Genomic DNA, 16,551 nt, shown 5'->3' with positions numbered 1-16,551 from the left:
ACTTAAATATTTCAAAAGACTTTTTGAAATCATATGCAACTAATGAGGACATAGGGAGAAAAGGTCAGTCTCCCTAAGAAATGTTATTTAATATATGAACATTTTGATAATTAATAAAACTTGCGTTTAATGTGAATTTAGTTTGTCGTTTTTGTTGATCATGAATTATAACCATACCCTTGAATGTAGAATGTGATTTTATTTTGAATTCAAACAATACTCCTATTGATTTGAAACATATTTTCATGTAAATATATAAAAAAGACAACAGATTTTTTTTATCTACTACAGCTCGGATTGCAGGACAAGTGGTTTGTAAGGCCTTATTTTTCAAAATTTTCCTGGGGTATCCCTCCCAGACCCCCGGCTTCAGGCGCCATCTCGTTTTCTGTGTTTTTGGTGACCACCCACTCTCATCCCTGATTCATATATTTGCTTGTAGCAAATTGTATGTTTTTCCTGGCTATCTATTTGATTAATTACTTTAATTATTAAGGTTTTTTTTTTTACTTTTATATAAGTTGACCCTAATATTGTTATTTTTATTTTAACAAGGGGAGACCCTCGAAAAACCATCAGGTTTCAGGCCTCCCCTGCATGTCTTGTTATATTTTGTTAAGCCAATTTTGTTCTTGTATGTTCAATAAACAATCGATGGTTGGATGATGAACAAAGACAATTGGTCAGATGGATGGATAGAGTTGGTTGGATGGATGAATAGCTAGCTACACGGTTGGATGGATGGACTTGTACACAGTTGGTTGGATGGATGAATAGCTAGCTACACTACCGTTCAAAAGTTTGGGGTCACCCAGACAATTTTGTTTGTTTTCCATGAAAAGTCACACTTTTATTTCCCACCATAAGTTGTAAAATGAATAGAAAATATAGTCAAGACATTTTTCTGGCCATTTTGAGCATTTAATCGACCCCACAAATTAATGTGATGCTCCAGAAACTCAATCTGCTCAAAGGAAGGTCAGTTTTATAGCTTCTCTAAAGAGCTCAACTGTTTTCAGCTGTGCTAACATGATTGTACAAGGGTTTTCTAATCATCCATTAGCCTTCTGAGGCAATGAGCAAACACATTGTACCATTAGAACACTGGAGTGAGAGTTGCTGGAAATGGGCCTCTATACACCTATGGAGATATTGCACCAAAAACCACACATTTGCAGCTAGAATAGTCATTTACCACATTAGCAATGTGTAGAGTGTATTTCTGATTAGTTTAAAGTGATCTTCATTGAAAAGAACAGTGCTTTTCTTTCAAAAATAAATAAGGACATTTCAAAGTGACCCCAGACTTTTGAACGGTAGTGTACATGGTTGGATGGATGGAGACACAGATAGATGGATGGATGGATAAATAATTGGCCGATGGATGAAAAGAGAGCTACACGGTTGGATGGATGGACACAGAGATGGTCGGATGGATGGCTAGATATCCAAATAGATGGATAATTGACAAACAGCTGAGATTGATGGTGGGATAGATAGGTTGTTGGACTGGATGGATGGACAGATAGATAGACAGTTGGTCAGATGGGGGGAAAGGGAGAGATAGAAGGACACATACGGACACCTGATGGGATGGATGCTCACAGAATGTTTCCGTTAATAAAACGTTTTCTCCCTCTTGTTCAGGAAATGTATAAAGCCAGTAAGTACCAAGTGTCTCCTGACCTGAGTCACATTCTGCTGGCCTACAACATCGTCCCGGTGCGTGTATACACACACACACACACACACACACCCTGTTTCCAGTTGGTTTTTGACTCCGTGAGTGTTAATAGATGTGTGTTCTCTCCTCTACAGCTGTACCGGTTCTCCTACACGGCCTCGTACATCATATGCAGCCTGAAAACTCCGTAAGTTCCTCGGTTCTGTTTTGAAACATGTGAAAGAGTATTGATTACAGTGGAGAACCCTGCAGCAGGCGGTCTGGGTGAGAACCCCACACCGTGTGTTTCCTTGATGGTGTGCTCGTTGCTGCCCCCTGCTGGCTGTAATGCTCCGGATTTCTCACACCGTGCTGTGGATCGGTTCTTTGCTCTAAACCCATAATTCCGCTGGGGGTTCTACGGTTCCTTCGTTGCTGCAGTGCAATAACGCACGCCGCCATCTCCAGCACTCTGGAGCGTTTTTAAAGCTTTTGGGTTACTTTTTTTAAATTAATCAGTTACTTGATTTATTCAGCGTTACAGTTCGATGCTTGTAATTATTGTAATAATTAGTCACACTCCTCGGCTTTCAGTCTGGAAAAACACGCCATACTAGAACATTATTTGATGGATTAATCAATTAATTAGTTAGTTAATAAATCAGTCAATTTATTAACTAATTATTGCTGGAAGAAATGCATTGATTATTAACTCGGAGACTTAATTAACTACAATGTGGTTTTATAGACGGAATCAGGATGAGAGATAGAGAGATAGATTAATTATTTTAAGCCTATAAAACACATGCTGTACTGAACAGGTATGTAGTAAATTAATTACTTGGATAATTAATTGGTTCATTAAATAATTACTTTTACATTTGTTCACTTAATAAATGAACAAAGTACATTCGCAAATTAGCTTCACTGCTTAAGCCAGTAGCCCCCCCCCCCCCCCCCCCCAGCCTGAAGGAATTGATTTTGTTAATAATTAATTTAGTTATGAATTATAATTTTCACTTATGCATGGAATAAATAATTAGGCTCATTAATCGAATAACTAATTAGTGAACTTGTTAACTTGATCGTTATTAACTATAATCTTTTAATGATTAGTTACTGTTCATCAGCCAGTAAACACACACTGGTGTTCTGGGATAATTAATGAATGTAATTGACGAATTAAATAAAGGTGTGTATTTATTTATTTATTTATTTATTCCCCCCCACAGGGAGACGGTGGTCCTGTCGGCTCCTGAAGTGCAGAACACAACACTGCAGTTTGCTGGATGGGGTCCGAAAGGCCAACAACTGGTGAGACACACACACACACACACACACACACACACACACACCTGCTTCAGTAACACGAACCAACAGCTCGTGAACTACAAGAACATGTCACCTGGTTAGTAATGAGGGTCATGTGACCAGTCGCACTCCTCGTTCCCATCGCACCAAGCGCTTTATAGTAACCCCAGATGTTCTCCTGATGATTCCGAGATCCTCCTGACATTCCGGTTTGCTGCTTTTTCGCTGCGCAACTTTTTAATTAAACGTCAGTTTTATTGCACTTTAATAAAATATAGATGAAGTTGTAGGAAGAGCAGTGAAGACGAGACGAGACAGTGTCAGGGTTAAATAAGGGCAGAGAGAGCTGCTGCTCACTGAGATCAGGTGTGTGTGTGTGTGGCAGATGGTACTAGCCCTAGGGATGATGCACAAGCCTTGTTTGTGTCTGACCTTCGCGTGTATCAAAGATGAGACCTGATTTTACTTCCTGCTCTAAAATAAATACTCTTGTGTGGGCGGAGCTTAGCAAGTTGATAATCCGTAATGGAAATAATGTTAAAGTTGTAATACTGTGGCGGTTAAAGTGCAGCAGAGTGGTTTTCTCAACCCTGCCCCCAGGGGTCACCGTGACAACGCTAGAGATCATAAACAGATGCACAGACGGCGCAGGAAGCAAGATGGAGTAGAGATCGAGGCGGAAATCAGGCAGGAAATCGGTGCAGCAGATGACAGACAAATGGCACCATCACTCACAAGCCCTCTCTCACACACACACGTCAGCAGCCTACTCATTTGCAAGCTCCCTTTTCTTCTTCTTCCTGTGTTTTGTTCCTGTGATTGTCATCTTTCCGCCCTCTAATCACTTCATTAATAAAAGCCTTAACTCATTAATATTCATTTCCACGGTAACGACATCTCATCTAATTAGCAAAGGAACAATCTGGTGCACAGTCCTGAATTAATTACGCAAAAACAGATTAGCTCAAAGGAAGAGCTGTGTGAAAGATGGAGCGCCTGTAAACGTGATCAAAAACAAGTGTTGGCTATGACTCCGCCCCTTGAGGTCTCTGGACTTTAATGTACAGGAGCTACAGTTAGGTCCATATATATTTGGACACTGACACAAAATTTTTTTTTTTACCTGTTTACTGAAACATATTCAAGTTATAGTTATATAATGGACGTGGACATAAAGTCCAGACTTTCAGCTTTCATTTGAGGGTATCCACATTAAAATTGGATGAAGGGTTTAGGAGTTTCAGCTCCTTAACATGTGCCACCCTGTTTTTAAAGGGACCAGAAGTAATTGGACAATTGACTCAAAGGCTATTTCATGGGCAGGTGTGGGCAGTTCCTTCGTTATGTCATTCTCAATTAAGCAGATAAAAGGCCTGGAGTTGATTTGAGGTGTGGTGCTTGCATTTGGAAGATTTTGCTGTGAAGAAAACATGCGGTCAAAGGAGCTCTCCATGCAGGTGAAACAAGCCATCCTTAAGCTGCGAAAACAGAAAAAAACCATCCGAGAAATTGCTACAATATTAGGAGTGGCAAAATCTACAGTTTGGTACATCCTGAGAAAGAAAGAAAGCACTGGTGAACTCATCAACGCAAAAAGACCTGGATGCCCACAGAAGACAACAGTAGTGGATGATGGCAGAATAATTTCCATAGTGAAGAGAAACCCCTTCACAACAGCCAACCAAGTGAACAACACTCTCCAGGAGGTAGGCGTATCAATATCCAAATCTACCATAAAGAGAAAACTGCATGAAAGTAAATACAGAGGGTTCACTGCACGGTGCAAGCCACTCATAAGCCTCAAGAATAAAAAGGCTAGATTGGACTTTTCTAAAAAAAAGCCAGCACAGTTCTGCAAGAACATTCTTTGGACAGATGAAACCAAGCTCAACCTCTACCAGAATGATGGAAAGAAAAAAGTATGGCGAAGGCGTGGTACAGCTCATGATCCAAAGCATACCACATCATCTGTAAAACACGGCGGAGGCAGTGTGATGGCTTGGGCATGCATGGCTGCCAGTGGCACTGGGTCACTAGTGTTTATTGATGATGTGACACAGGACAGAAGCAGCCGGATGAATTCTGAGGTATTCAGAGACATACTGTGTGCTCAAATCCAGCCAAACTGATTGGTCGGCATTTCATAATACAGATGGACAATGACCCAAAACATAAAGCCAAAGCAACACAGGAGTTTATTAAAGCAAAGAAGTGGAATATTCTTGAATGGCCAAGTCAGTCACCTGATCTCAACCCAATTGAGCAGCATTTCACCTGTTAAAGACTAAACTTCAGACAGAAAGGCCCACAAACAAACAGCAACTGAAAACCGCTGCAGTAAAGGCCTGGCAGAGCATTAAAAAGGAGGAAACACAGCGTCTGGTGATGTCCATGAGTTCAAGACTTCAGGCAGTCATTGCCAACAAAGGGTTTTCAACCAAGTATTAGAAATGAGCATTTTATTTACAATTATTTAATTTGTCCAATTACTTTTGAGCCCCTGAAATGAAGGGATTGTGTTTAAAAAATGTTTTAGTTCCTCACGTTTTTATGCAATCATTTTGTTCAACCCACTGAATTAAAGCTGAAAGTCTGAACTTCAACTGCATCTGAATTGTTTTGTTCAAAATTCATTGTAGTAATGTACAGAACCAAAATTAGAAAAATGCTGTCTCTGTCCAAATATTTATGGCCCTAACTGTACATGTTTTAACGTTGGAGTACGCCTCTACACGTCGTCACTCAGATATGTAAAAAGGACGGCCCTTTTTCCTCCGCAGCCAGAAGCCCCACCCTTCGCAGAAGTAACTTTTCACATCTCGACACACATTTTGCTTCTTGAAAGCTGCGAAAGGTAACGCTGTGACCCTTCAGTGTTTTGAATTTTGGTCGAACCTGAGCGGTAACTTGTGCTGAGTTTCTCACCAGATCTTCATCTTCGAGAACAACATCTATTACCAAGCCACTGTGAAGGACAAACCCATCCGCCTGGTCACGACCGGACGAGAGGGCGTGGTCTTCAACGGACTCGCCGACTGGCTTTACGAAGGTGAGGACGCGGCGCTGCTCGGTTCTTGATTCTGATTTGCTCTGACAGTAGCGCAGCTCTCGTTCGAATACGTCATCGCTTTCAGCGCATTGTAAGCCCTGATAGCTGCAGAAGGGTTCTTGATGATGCGGAAGCCGAGAGAGGCCCTTCATATAATCCTTTTTTTTATTCACCTTGTTATCCCGAGATAACGACATAATTAATTTGAGATCTCGAGAAAACAAAACCGTTATTCCGAGATCTCGAGAAAACAAAACAATTATTTCATGATCTCGAGTAAACAGCTGAGAAATGGTTCATTCAGGTGCGCCAAGAGACTTGTGATATGCTGACTTTGGGGCTATTTGTCATTCTGTATAGACGCAACTTTGGTCATTAGAATGTCTGGAATAATCGATCACCTAATAAGGCAATATTTTGACCAGGGGTTGACACAGGGAGAGATTGCATTAAGTCTTTTAATAAGGGATCATTTCAAAATTAGTCCGCGGCACCTCCGCAGAAGACTGGCCCGGCTTCGTCTCTACCGACGGAGATACAGCGATCCAGCTGAGATCATGGAATAATTTTGTTTTCTCGACATCCTGAATTAATTATGCATGGATTGAAGTTTTCCGTCGTGTGACGGATTTCCGTCAGCTGAACTCTCCCAAGGCCAAATGTGAGGTCGGTGCTGATCCGAGGAGAATTAAAATGACGGGTGGTTGGGTAGAGATTGGGTTATAACACTGACGTGTTGCAACACCATCAACTATCAGCAGGGTTTATTTAACTTTTTTGTTTTTGAGCCATGCTTTGTGTCGTTCATTTCCTATGTTTGATCATGTTTAAACGTTCGCTGTCTACGGTGCGGCATTAAAAAAACATGCGCTGTCAAAATTGGCAAAATACATTCCTGTGTGCTTGGCGTGCTTGTGTCTGACCATTTCTGTTTTGTATTAAATTAAATCTCGCCAAAATGACTTGGTTCAAACCTGGACATATAGAAATAGAGCATGTAAAAAAAAAAACTAAAAATAAACCCCGGAAAGCGCGCTCCTCTGCTTCAGCCAGACTTGAAGACCCGACGGTGCAATGCTTGCAGACTGTCAGAAGTAATTAGACCTAAATTTCTAGCTAACAAATCAGCAGACGCCCCAACAATTATTATTTTCGTTAGGCCAGTGTGTAAGGTATGTTAGAACCGTGCCTTATAGCCTACGTTAGATCACAATTTAAAGGACGTTGGAGGCTGCGAGCGCAATGATGTTCCGACATGCGCTAAACTTTATTCCCTGAAAATCCTACACCAGCGTTCAATGCGCCAAACAGTCAAAATGTCTAGAAGACTACGGTTAAATAATAATCATAGCCTACTAAGTTAAATTACGTCAAAACATCTGTTTCTGGCCGATGGAATGATGGAGGAAAATGAGAACGAACGCAAAGTAGATAGCAGCCAACTTCACGCCATCTTTTAGGTAACTTAACACTCGTGTTGGCCACAATATTTCTCTTGAATTGTTTTTGAAGTCGTATTCAACACAAAGTAAGGTCAAATTATAATTTAAGCGAAGATCCAAACTTTTTTCTATATTGACGTCGAGCACAGAGGAGCATGTCGTTCTGCTTTGGGTTTCGGCAGCATGGATGCGCTTTACATGAAAGAAGGCACTGATGTGTCTGCCATCGATAAAGGTGTAAAACAAGTGGAGGTGGGCTCGGCTGTACGAAATAGGTGAAAACGGAAAGCCGTTTAGTTCATGGTGCAAAAAACTAAACATTCCAGGCGCTTGCATTTGTGTGGTTTGCCACAAAAAATAATATACGGAAGCAATGGAAAGAGAGTGCAATAAATTGAATATATTAATCCAGGGGTTTTCAAAGTGTGGGAGAGTCGGCCCCCCCTCATAGAGCAAATAAACAACAGCGCCCCCCCTTACAATTTTTGTTGTTGCTATACTTAATGTTCCATTAGTATTTTTAAAAAATGGTTGCTGTACACATTTTTTTCTTTTTCACATTTTAAACATCTGTGGTTTTTAAAACATCTTGTTTTACACATCTCATAGCATCGTTAGCGAGCACCTCTTGGCAGACAACACACTGTGGCAGTGGAGCATCTTCAGATCCGGTCCATGAAAATCCAAACTTTGAATAATCGTGGTCATACTTCCTTCTTTTTTCAGTCCCCCAGGATTCCGCGGGCCTTTTTTGTGAATGTCTGATGTTGCGGGGGTTTTCCAAAAAAATTGCGATGAAAGTTGCGGTGTTTTTTAGGTTTTTGTTGCAATTACATTGCGGGAGGAAGTGAAAGTTGCGAGAAATTGTTGCGATTTTCTCTTTTTGTGATTAAAATTGAGTGATATGTTAAATATTAAGTTATTACTGAAAAACTAGTGATTAAAAAATCAAAGACACTGAGAAATGGTCCTATAAACATCTTTACCAATATAAAAGATTACCAGGACTACAAAAATGCAGAAAAATAGGCTTTACTGATCCAAATGCACCTGTTGGTTCAAAAGTTAAAGTGCAGAGAACCTCACAGCACAACATGAAGTTACCTTAAAATATAATATAAATGCCTCAGCTTTCATGTAAGAAAAAACACTATTAATACTAGTACTGTGTGCAGGCAGTCTCTCCTGAAGACTAAATTAAACAATAATTATAAACTAATAAAATAAATGGCTCAGGCTTCATAGAAGAAAAAAAAAACAATTTGAACAGAATCTCACAGTATGATGCTGAAGCTGCCGAAACAATGGAAAATAAAATACCGTTTTGGCAAAAATGTTGGCATCCATTAATTTCTTGTATTAAGTAAAAAATAATGTAAAGTGCACACAGTCCTTCACTGTAAACATAACACACTTTCAGTAACAGAATTTAAGCCGATATAAACACTGACTCGCACATCATGCAGTGTTGCCAGATACTGCTGACGTTTTCCATCCCAAAATATGTTCAAAACCCGCCAGAATGCACTTGAAACCGTCCAATCTGGCAACACTGCGGCGCATGCTGCTTCTCTTGAACGTGTACACGGAAGTGAGGCGGAAGGTAGTTTGTCGACGTCACCTCAAGACGACGCCAACGATTGGTCAAATTTGCGGGAAGGTTGCAGTGATTGGATATAATTGCAACACCGCCCTGAATTTGCGGGGATTAGTTGAATTTGCGTTCAAGTTGCAAATCGCAACATCACGAAATCCTGGAGGCTCTGTTTTTTTTGCTTGGCCCAGACTCTGTCTCCTCACTCACTGTAGCTTTAGGTACTAAAAATCGATCCATTTTGTCTCTGGCAAAGGCTAGCTGAAGTTCGCTAAATGTCCGCAATAGTTACTTATTCTGGTTTATTTTTCCTCACGTTGCGCCCCCCCTGAAGAACTCTGGCGCCCCCTAGGGGAGGCGCGCCCCACACTTTGAAAAGCCCTGTATTAATCCATTAATTAATTGATAATAAAGTTAACAGTTCCAAGTTAACCATTCTCAGAATTTCATCGAAATCCACCCATAACCCCCCACCACCGTAAATTTTCAGTCAAATAATTTTTTTTTTTGCTTTAATCCATGCATTATGTCGTTATCTCGGGATAACAAGGTGAATAAAAAAGATTATATGAAGGGCCTCTCGCAGCTTCCGTAGCTTCTTCTAATTAGCAGGTGTTTTTTTTTTTCCTATGAGCGTGAGGTGTGCTGTAGAAAAATATCGCACGTTAAAAATGTTCCGATAAACGCAAACGAACAAGCGATCTGATTCACTGACGGCGTTTGAGGAGGATCATGTCTTATCACGTGAGCAGTTTTTAGCAAAGCTGTCTACAGCAATGTGTAAAGAAAAGTGTAAAACGGCAGGCGGCGTTTTATCCCGCCATCGTCGGCGTGAGGATGGGTTCTGCGTCAGGGAGAGGGGAACGAGCTGAGGCGAGCGACATGCTGGGATGGCAGTATGAGGAGTGTGTGATTTGATATGCAACACACACAGTGGTGCGATGGTATGTGAGAGCGATGCTGCTGTGATGTCTGATCAGACCGACCGCTTTCACCTCCGAAATTAGAAACGCAATAAAATCGCTTTCATGGCGTGTGTTTCATTTCATCCTGCTGACGAGGCTCTCGATCACAAACACTCCAGAAACAACATCCAGGTTCATCAACTCCAGGATTAATGTCGTATTAAAAAAAAACGAACACCTATATTTAGATTCACCTTAATGTTCCAGTTTTATCTTACGGATATTTAAATGTCGACATTTAGAGCTATCGTGTTTAATTACATGCAGTGAAAAGAAAATATTTAAGCCCGGTAGCTCTTGGTCACAAAAGGTTAATACGAGTTAGTTCCAGTGTGGTGTTTTAAATGGCAATGAACCAATTTAAACTGTCTGGTTTATTTAAAAAAAAAAGTACAAATCCGAAAAGAAAAAAATACAATGCTTAAAGCGAGACAGCCTTTGAATTTCGTGAGATTTAGTTCCGTCTGAAATGTGGTGATTGTGATATCTGTTTATTTCTGTAATATCTGAGAAAATACCAGGCCGTTCTGCGGCTGGGAAGTGATTTAATTTGAAGGGATTAAAGCAAATAATGTGCATGAAATCGCGCAGACAGGAAGTCCGTGTGTGTGCGCATGCGCAGGTTTACCTTTGCTCCGTCGCTAAACGAACAGCTGGTCACACCGAGGTGCTCGCTGACCGCCGATATTTATTAGTTTGGTTGTTCGCCTTGCGTGAACGGGGAAAGCCCACCACGTGATGCGTGACATACGGTAGTATCTTGTATGGGGTTATGGTGAAGCAGGAAAAAATAGCGGAGAATTTAGAGCCATGTGGAGATAAATTCATTAACTGTTCTATTTAAAGGTCCCATGGCGTGGTGGTTTGTTGATGCTTTAAACGGGCTCGTGGAGGTTTCCGGATGTTCTATCCGCAGCCTTTCTCGAAATGAACCCTCGGCACGTAGATATAGCCTCCTGGGAGAAAGCCCCATTTCAGCGCTTTTCCCAGTGCGTCGTTTTGCTAATGAGAAGCAGGAGGCGGGGAAGGGTAGAGGGTGGGGGCGGGTCTTATCATTAATATTCATGACATGTAAACGTGTTACCTCTGATTGGCTAACAGCACTGTGCCGCTACCTCCAGTGGGTCAGAACAAGCGGATGTGGGTGTCTTACTATGGCGAGAGAGAAGGAACAAACCGCGAAGGGAAAAATACCGCGCGCTGACGTCATTAAGGTGCGACGTGAGGAAATAAAATAAATTCAACAAATGTTTGGGTTTTTACTGAACAAACAAACAAATAAAATGAACGAGTGACTTAAAAAAAGAATGTGGGTGTCTTTGTAAAAACTGTTTTGATTGGCTATTATAACAGAGCATGCTGCATGCTTTTTGGTTTTGTAGCGCAGAGTACCTGGCTAACTGCAGGAAGCGGTTAGCTGCACAGCTAATGTAGCCATTGCAAGGCTAACGTGGCACCGATTTTAAAACACGGCAAAACGACTTAACAGTTCTACACTTACTTGTTCGGTGTTTGTGGCTGATGCGGCAGGGATGCTTGGTACGGACCCAGGCTTCAGTGACAGTTGATGTGCAAAACCTGCCCTGTACTGTCCCAAGTTGTGGAAACATTCATCAGGAAAATGCTTCCGACAAACATACACCGTCTTAGGTAGACTCGACGGCGTATTATTGGAGTAAATCAAATGAAGCCACTGCGTCTTCAGGGGCTCTCCCGTCGCCAGTAAAAACAGACTCCTTTCTGTGTCGTCACATCCATGTACAGCGCAACTTCCATGTTTGGTGGCAACTTTTGAGCTGGGCGGGGCAATCCATACAGTGGGTGGGAATCCAGAGGGGGGGCGTGGGGATCATCTCCCTTGCTGACGTAGTAAAGGGAAGAGTTTATCAACGCGCCGTTTTGACGCGCCATTCTCAAATGTTGGGCATAGTTTGGTTTATGAAATTTCTAGCCACTGGGGTGACTTAAGAAGGTCAGAGGAACTCATTTTAACGTTAAAAAACCTCAAAGTGAAAATTTCATGCCATGGGACCTTTAAAAATAATAATAATAATAATAATAATAAAATTGGAAGTCTGTGATTTGAGTTCAGTAGCTTTCAGTCCACTAGCTGACGCTCTGCACCTTGAAAAACTAAGGTTTGCTCTGAGGAACAGAGAGTTGCAGTTTAACAGGATCTGGCTGCCCTTCATCCGTTACCTTAAAAATAACCTGTAGGCGATTTTCCTTGCGTGAGTGATTTGTCCGCTATCGCTCTTTTACCTTTTGTCCTTAATTCTCCATCACAACATGCATCGACATGTAATGTTCTGAGCAGAAGGGAGTGGGGAGGGAGGGAGGGAGGGTATACGTACTTCTGTTTATTTAGGTGGGATACGTTTTTTTTTTTAATCAGTAAAAAAGGACAGGTCAGAGACGTCGTGTCTCTGAGCCCATCGTTCTGTCCTGTTCCTGGCGTCTCGTGTCACCTTGAAACCTCCAGAGTTTAAAAAGTCAGAGCTTTAGCTTCGAGACACAGATCATGATGACGGCGGAGGATTTGAAATGGAGACGCGGAGCTCGTCGGTGTGCATGAGATCGCTGAACGTTGGACTAGGAAACCTGATGGGTTTCTGTTCTGGCTCTGACTTTAAGTCTTCTGGAGGTACACGAGGCATGAAAGACTGTATGAACGCTGATGACGCTTCATTTTTATGAATAAATAAATATGATGTTGTTCTGTAGCCGAGCCGAATCCCAGTGTATCGGCTTCTCAGACGCTGTGAAGTTCACCACATCCGCCCCGCGGCTCTGCTCTGCTCCGACGAGACACGGCTCATAAATCCTCGCGGTTTCATTTCTCACTCTGCTGCTTTTACACCTGAGGTTTTCCCTTTTTTATCTTTTCTCCTCGTCTCCAAGTGTTCGGTGGTGCAGGGGAAGAAAAGGCAGAGCTGTGATCCTTTATCTCCGATTTATTACAGAGTAATCAGGTGTGTGTGAGAGACATCAGGTGCCTCATGGTGCTCTCCGTCTCTCTCTCTGTCTGTCTGTGTCTCTCCATCTGTCTGTCTGTGTGTCTTGCGCTGTCTCTCTCTCTCTCTCTCTCTCCCAGTAGGGTTTACATCCAGTTTTTTTTTTTTTGAAAGGAATACTAATCAGTTCTGAACAGCAGATGAATCTCGGCTCCTGTGGGGAAAGAGAAAAAGCCGAGGCCGTGTCATCGGAGGAAGAACGCCGCTCTTCCTCAGAAACGTGTGAAGGGATAAAGACTCTGACCTTTAGAGAGAGAGATCATTTTCAAACACCTTTTTTGCATTTCCTCACATTCTTGTTTTTTTTTTTTTATCAATTATTTGTATGATTTCTGCAGCATTTTTAAATAATTATTTATAAAATGAGTTATTTTATTCTTATTTTTCTTTTTATAGTAAAAACAATCATTAAAAAAAAGCTTTTCAAAGAAAAACAAGAAATCTTTAAACTGGATTTAGTTGCGTGTTCACATTTTATATTCGGCACAATTATTATAATAAATTATTTAAATGACATTCATGCACATTCAATTTGAGAACTTTATCATTTCTAAATAAATAAGGCTCAATAAAGATCTGTCTCATTAATTACTCATCGTATATTTTGCACGCGCAGAACACGTGCATTTCAGCGTTTTATTTTAATCTGAGATAAACAAGCCGTGAGGATTGGGCACGCCTCCTTGGCCAGGACGCGTTAGAGCCTGCTTCACGGCGTGTCGTAAATGTTGACCATAAAACCCATGACGGAGCTCTACTGCCATCCTGTGGCCCTTTACAGCACACTGACGTTCTGTCCTACATACCGTACGGCGAGGGCTAAAGCTCCTGCATTTCTAGAGCTTTCTCTGCGCTGATCAACATTCAGGAATGGGACTGAAACAAAAATTGATCAAACAAATAGTTTAAAGCTAAACTATTAAAGGGGCAGTCTGTAACTTTTAGAACGCTCAAGTGCCTGTAGAAAATTTCACATGACTCCGCCTTCACTGCTAAAAACTGCACTGTTCCTTTTAAAGAATAATATGTGGCAGATCACGGAATCCAGGGACACATGTCGGCCCGGGGGCATTTTGAGTTATTGACAGATTCAGAAAGTCCAGTTTCTAAGCTTTCCAATGATGCCTTCCATGTGGAGATCTGACAATATTTGAAGAATGTGTGGCCTTTTGAAAGTGTATACTTCTTAAAACAGGAAAGGGAGAAAATCGCCCTCAAAGTTTTCCATCTCAGCTACTCTGGGTGCAGGGCGGGCACATAATGCTGCTCATCTGCATGACATTAAGGAAAGCCCTACCCCCTATGAGCTAGCACGATGCTACTTTCATGTAAACAAAGATCACCACGTCAATTTTCCTTCCATGCAAAGTATGCCCAACACAATTATGAAGTACAAAAATAAGTCCTAAAGTATACTTTAACGTTTTGTGGTTGAAAAATTACTCACACCGTAAGAAAGAAAGATAGCACGATGATGACACAACTAACACAACGCTAGTTTCATGTAAAGCCTCGGTCACAACCGGCCGTACCGTGCTCCTACGGCCGGTCTACACGCAAAAAACGCAAGAAACGCACGAGAGCGCGCGTGTGATGTGCTGATTTTCGAGCCGCAGACCGGCCGCAGAGGTTCTTTGTCATGTCAAACAAACTCTACGGGCGCTTACGTTTTTTTCAGGTTGCAAGACAAACTTGCGGCCAACGCGCGTCTTTCTCCGTGAACAAAAAAAAAAACCGCAGCGATTTGGGAAACGCCAAAAATCGCACGGCCAAAAAATCGTACGTCCGGTTGTGACCTAGGCTTAACCAAACCACAACACTCTCCGTTACATGCAAAAATAACCACACAGCCTTAGATTAATAAACTCACCCCATCAGAAAGAGAAACGGCGCCTTGCACACACCAATGCCTCCGATGGAATGTAATCCTAGAACAGTCCGTGTATCATCCGATCATTCAAGTATTCCATTCAATCTGGAAAACGAGGTTGCGGTTTTTTTTGCTAGAAATGGTGATCTCCGATGTAAATACCGTGTGTCTGTTTGCTTCGCGGTGTTTCAGCTCCTCTGCGCTCTGTTTAGCTTCCTCATTCCATAGTGAAATTACACGCCTGTATGCAGCTTAAGTAGCCACGAGCTCAGCTCGTATCATACAGCTGATTCACGAAAAAAAACAACAAAAGACTTAAATCATCATGTGAATGGCCCATATGGTAATTTACCCACACCCCCCAGCAGGCTACAGTCCTGACAAAAACGAGACAATTTGCAACAAAAAATGTATGCTTTTCCAACAAAACAATCTGAAATACTGATTGCATTCTTCAAGATCTCAACTTGCACATGATGAAAAAAACAAAAATCACAAATTTCGAAAAAAAATGCTTCTTTTGCGATTATCTCGGATTCGTTTCGGCCGACATGCGTCCCTGGATTCGGTGAGGGGTCACATATCTGTTTCAGCTTGGGGTGGAGCTTATTTCTGGGCCAGAAAAACTTAAAGGTCAGAAATGATCCAGATTAGCTGCATGGTGAAATTGAGATTTACCTTTTTTAAAAAAATTTTAATCCCCCCCAGCCGGTTTAAATTAAAGGAGTGTTTTTAAATATGACACACTACACCTTTAATTCACTTCATGATGGCTGGTGTATGTTCGAGTCATACGGCGTGGATATGGAGCTCGCCGAGTCGAAGCAGTGAATCCGATTCTTTTGGAAATGGCGACGGAACTGGCAACAGTGTTTAAATTAGGATTCTGAAGCTTGTGGCGAGAGAAGTGCACCAAAAAACCCACACCAGAGTGTCAGTGTCGCCGTTTGGACAGAAAACGAAGCTGAACGGAAACCGTGCTGTTGTTGTTTCTCGGACATTTTGGCAGCAGTGGGTTGTTACTGAGACTTCAGTGTTGATTAATTGCCCCGTAATCAGCAGGCGAGCCTCGAAGAGCAGCACTCCTCGTCCTCCTCCTCCTCCTGGTGCAGCCGCTCGTATTTTACACTCCAGAGCGTGTGGCCAGATTCAGTCAGGTTTATGTGGTGATGGATCGAGCTCCTGAGGCGGAGGAGCAACAGCGAATGGGGCAATAAATCACACCCACGCGGTTTTATTTTTTTGCTCATATTTGCAGTTAGAGCTGTTTCACTCCATGACCTCCGACCTCTCCGTTTCAAAGCTTTTCCTTCATCTAATTCATAACCTGTAGACGCGTTTCAGGACGTGAGGTGGACTGGAGATGACTTTCTGAAGTGTTTAAAGGTCGAGTGCAGTGAGGCTTCTGTTTTTCATCCCGGTTTCTCCTCGAGACCGTTCCCAACCCTCAGCTGTGTTTTGTATTTATTTAATTACTATTATCAATCAATTAATTCAGGGCTTTTCAAAGTGTGGGGTGTGCCTCCCCTGGGGGGCGCAACGTGAGGAAAAATAAACCAGAATAAGTTACTATTGCGGACATTTAGCGAAATTCAGCTAGCCTTTGCCAGAGACAAAATGGATCGATTTTTAGTACCTAAAGC

The 16,551-nt window shown here is 41.9% G+C and overlaps 1 protein-coding gene across 1 annotated transcript in view; it reads left to right on the top strand.

Annotated features, from left to right (window-relative positions):
• dpp6b (dipeptidyl-peptidase 6b) overlaps positions 1–16,551 on the top strand; it is a 178,119-nt gene that overhangs the window by 124,002 nt on the left and 37,566 nt on the right. The window contains exons 5-8 of the mRNA XM_060928201.1: positions 1,648–1,722; positions 1,819–1,871; positions 2,896–2,977; positions 5,903–6,023. Of these exons, the coding sequence (XP_060784184.1) occupies positions 1,648–1,722; positions 1,819–1,871; positions 2,896–2,977; positions 5,903–6,023 (331 nt within the window). The remainder of the gene's footprint in view (positions 1–1,647; positions 1,723–1,818; positions 1,872–2,895; positions 2,978–5,902; positions 6,024–16,551) is intronic.

The sequence above is a fragment of the Neoarius graeffei genome, chromosome 1 (assembly GCF_027579695.1).
Source record: "Neoarius graeffei isolate fNeoGra1 chromosome 1, fNeoGra1.pri, whole genome shotgun sequence".
Taxonomy (NCBI): Eukaryota; Metazoa; Chordata; class Actinopteri; order Siluriformes; family Ariidae; genus Neoarius; species Neoarius graeffei.
This window is presented reverse-complemented; position numbering and strand designations above follow the sequence as displayed.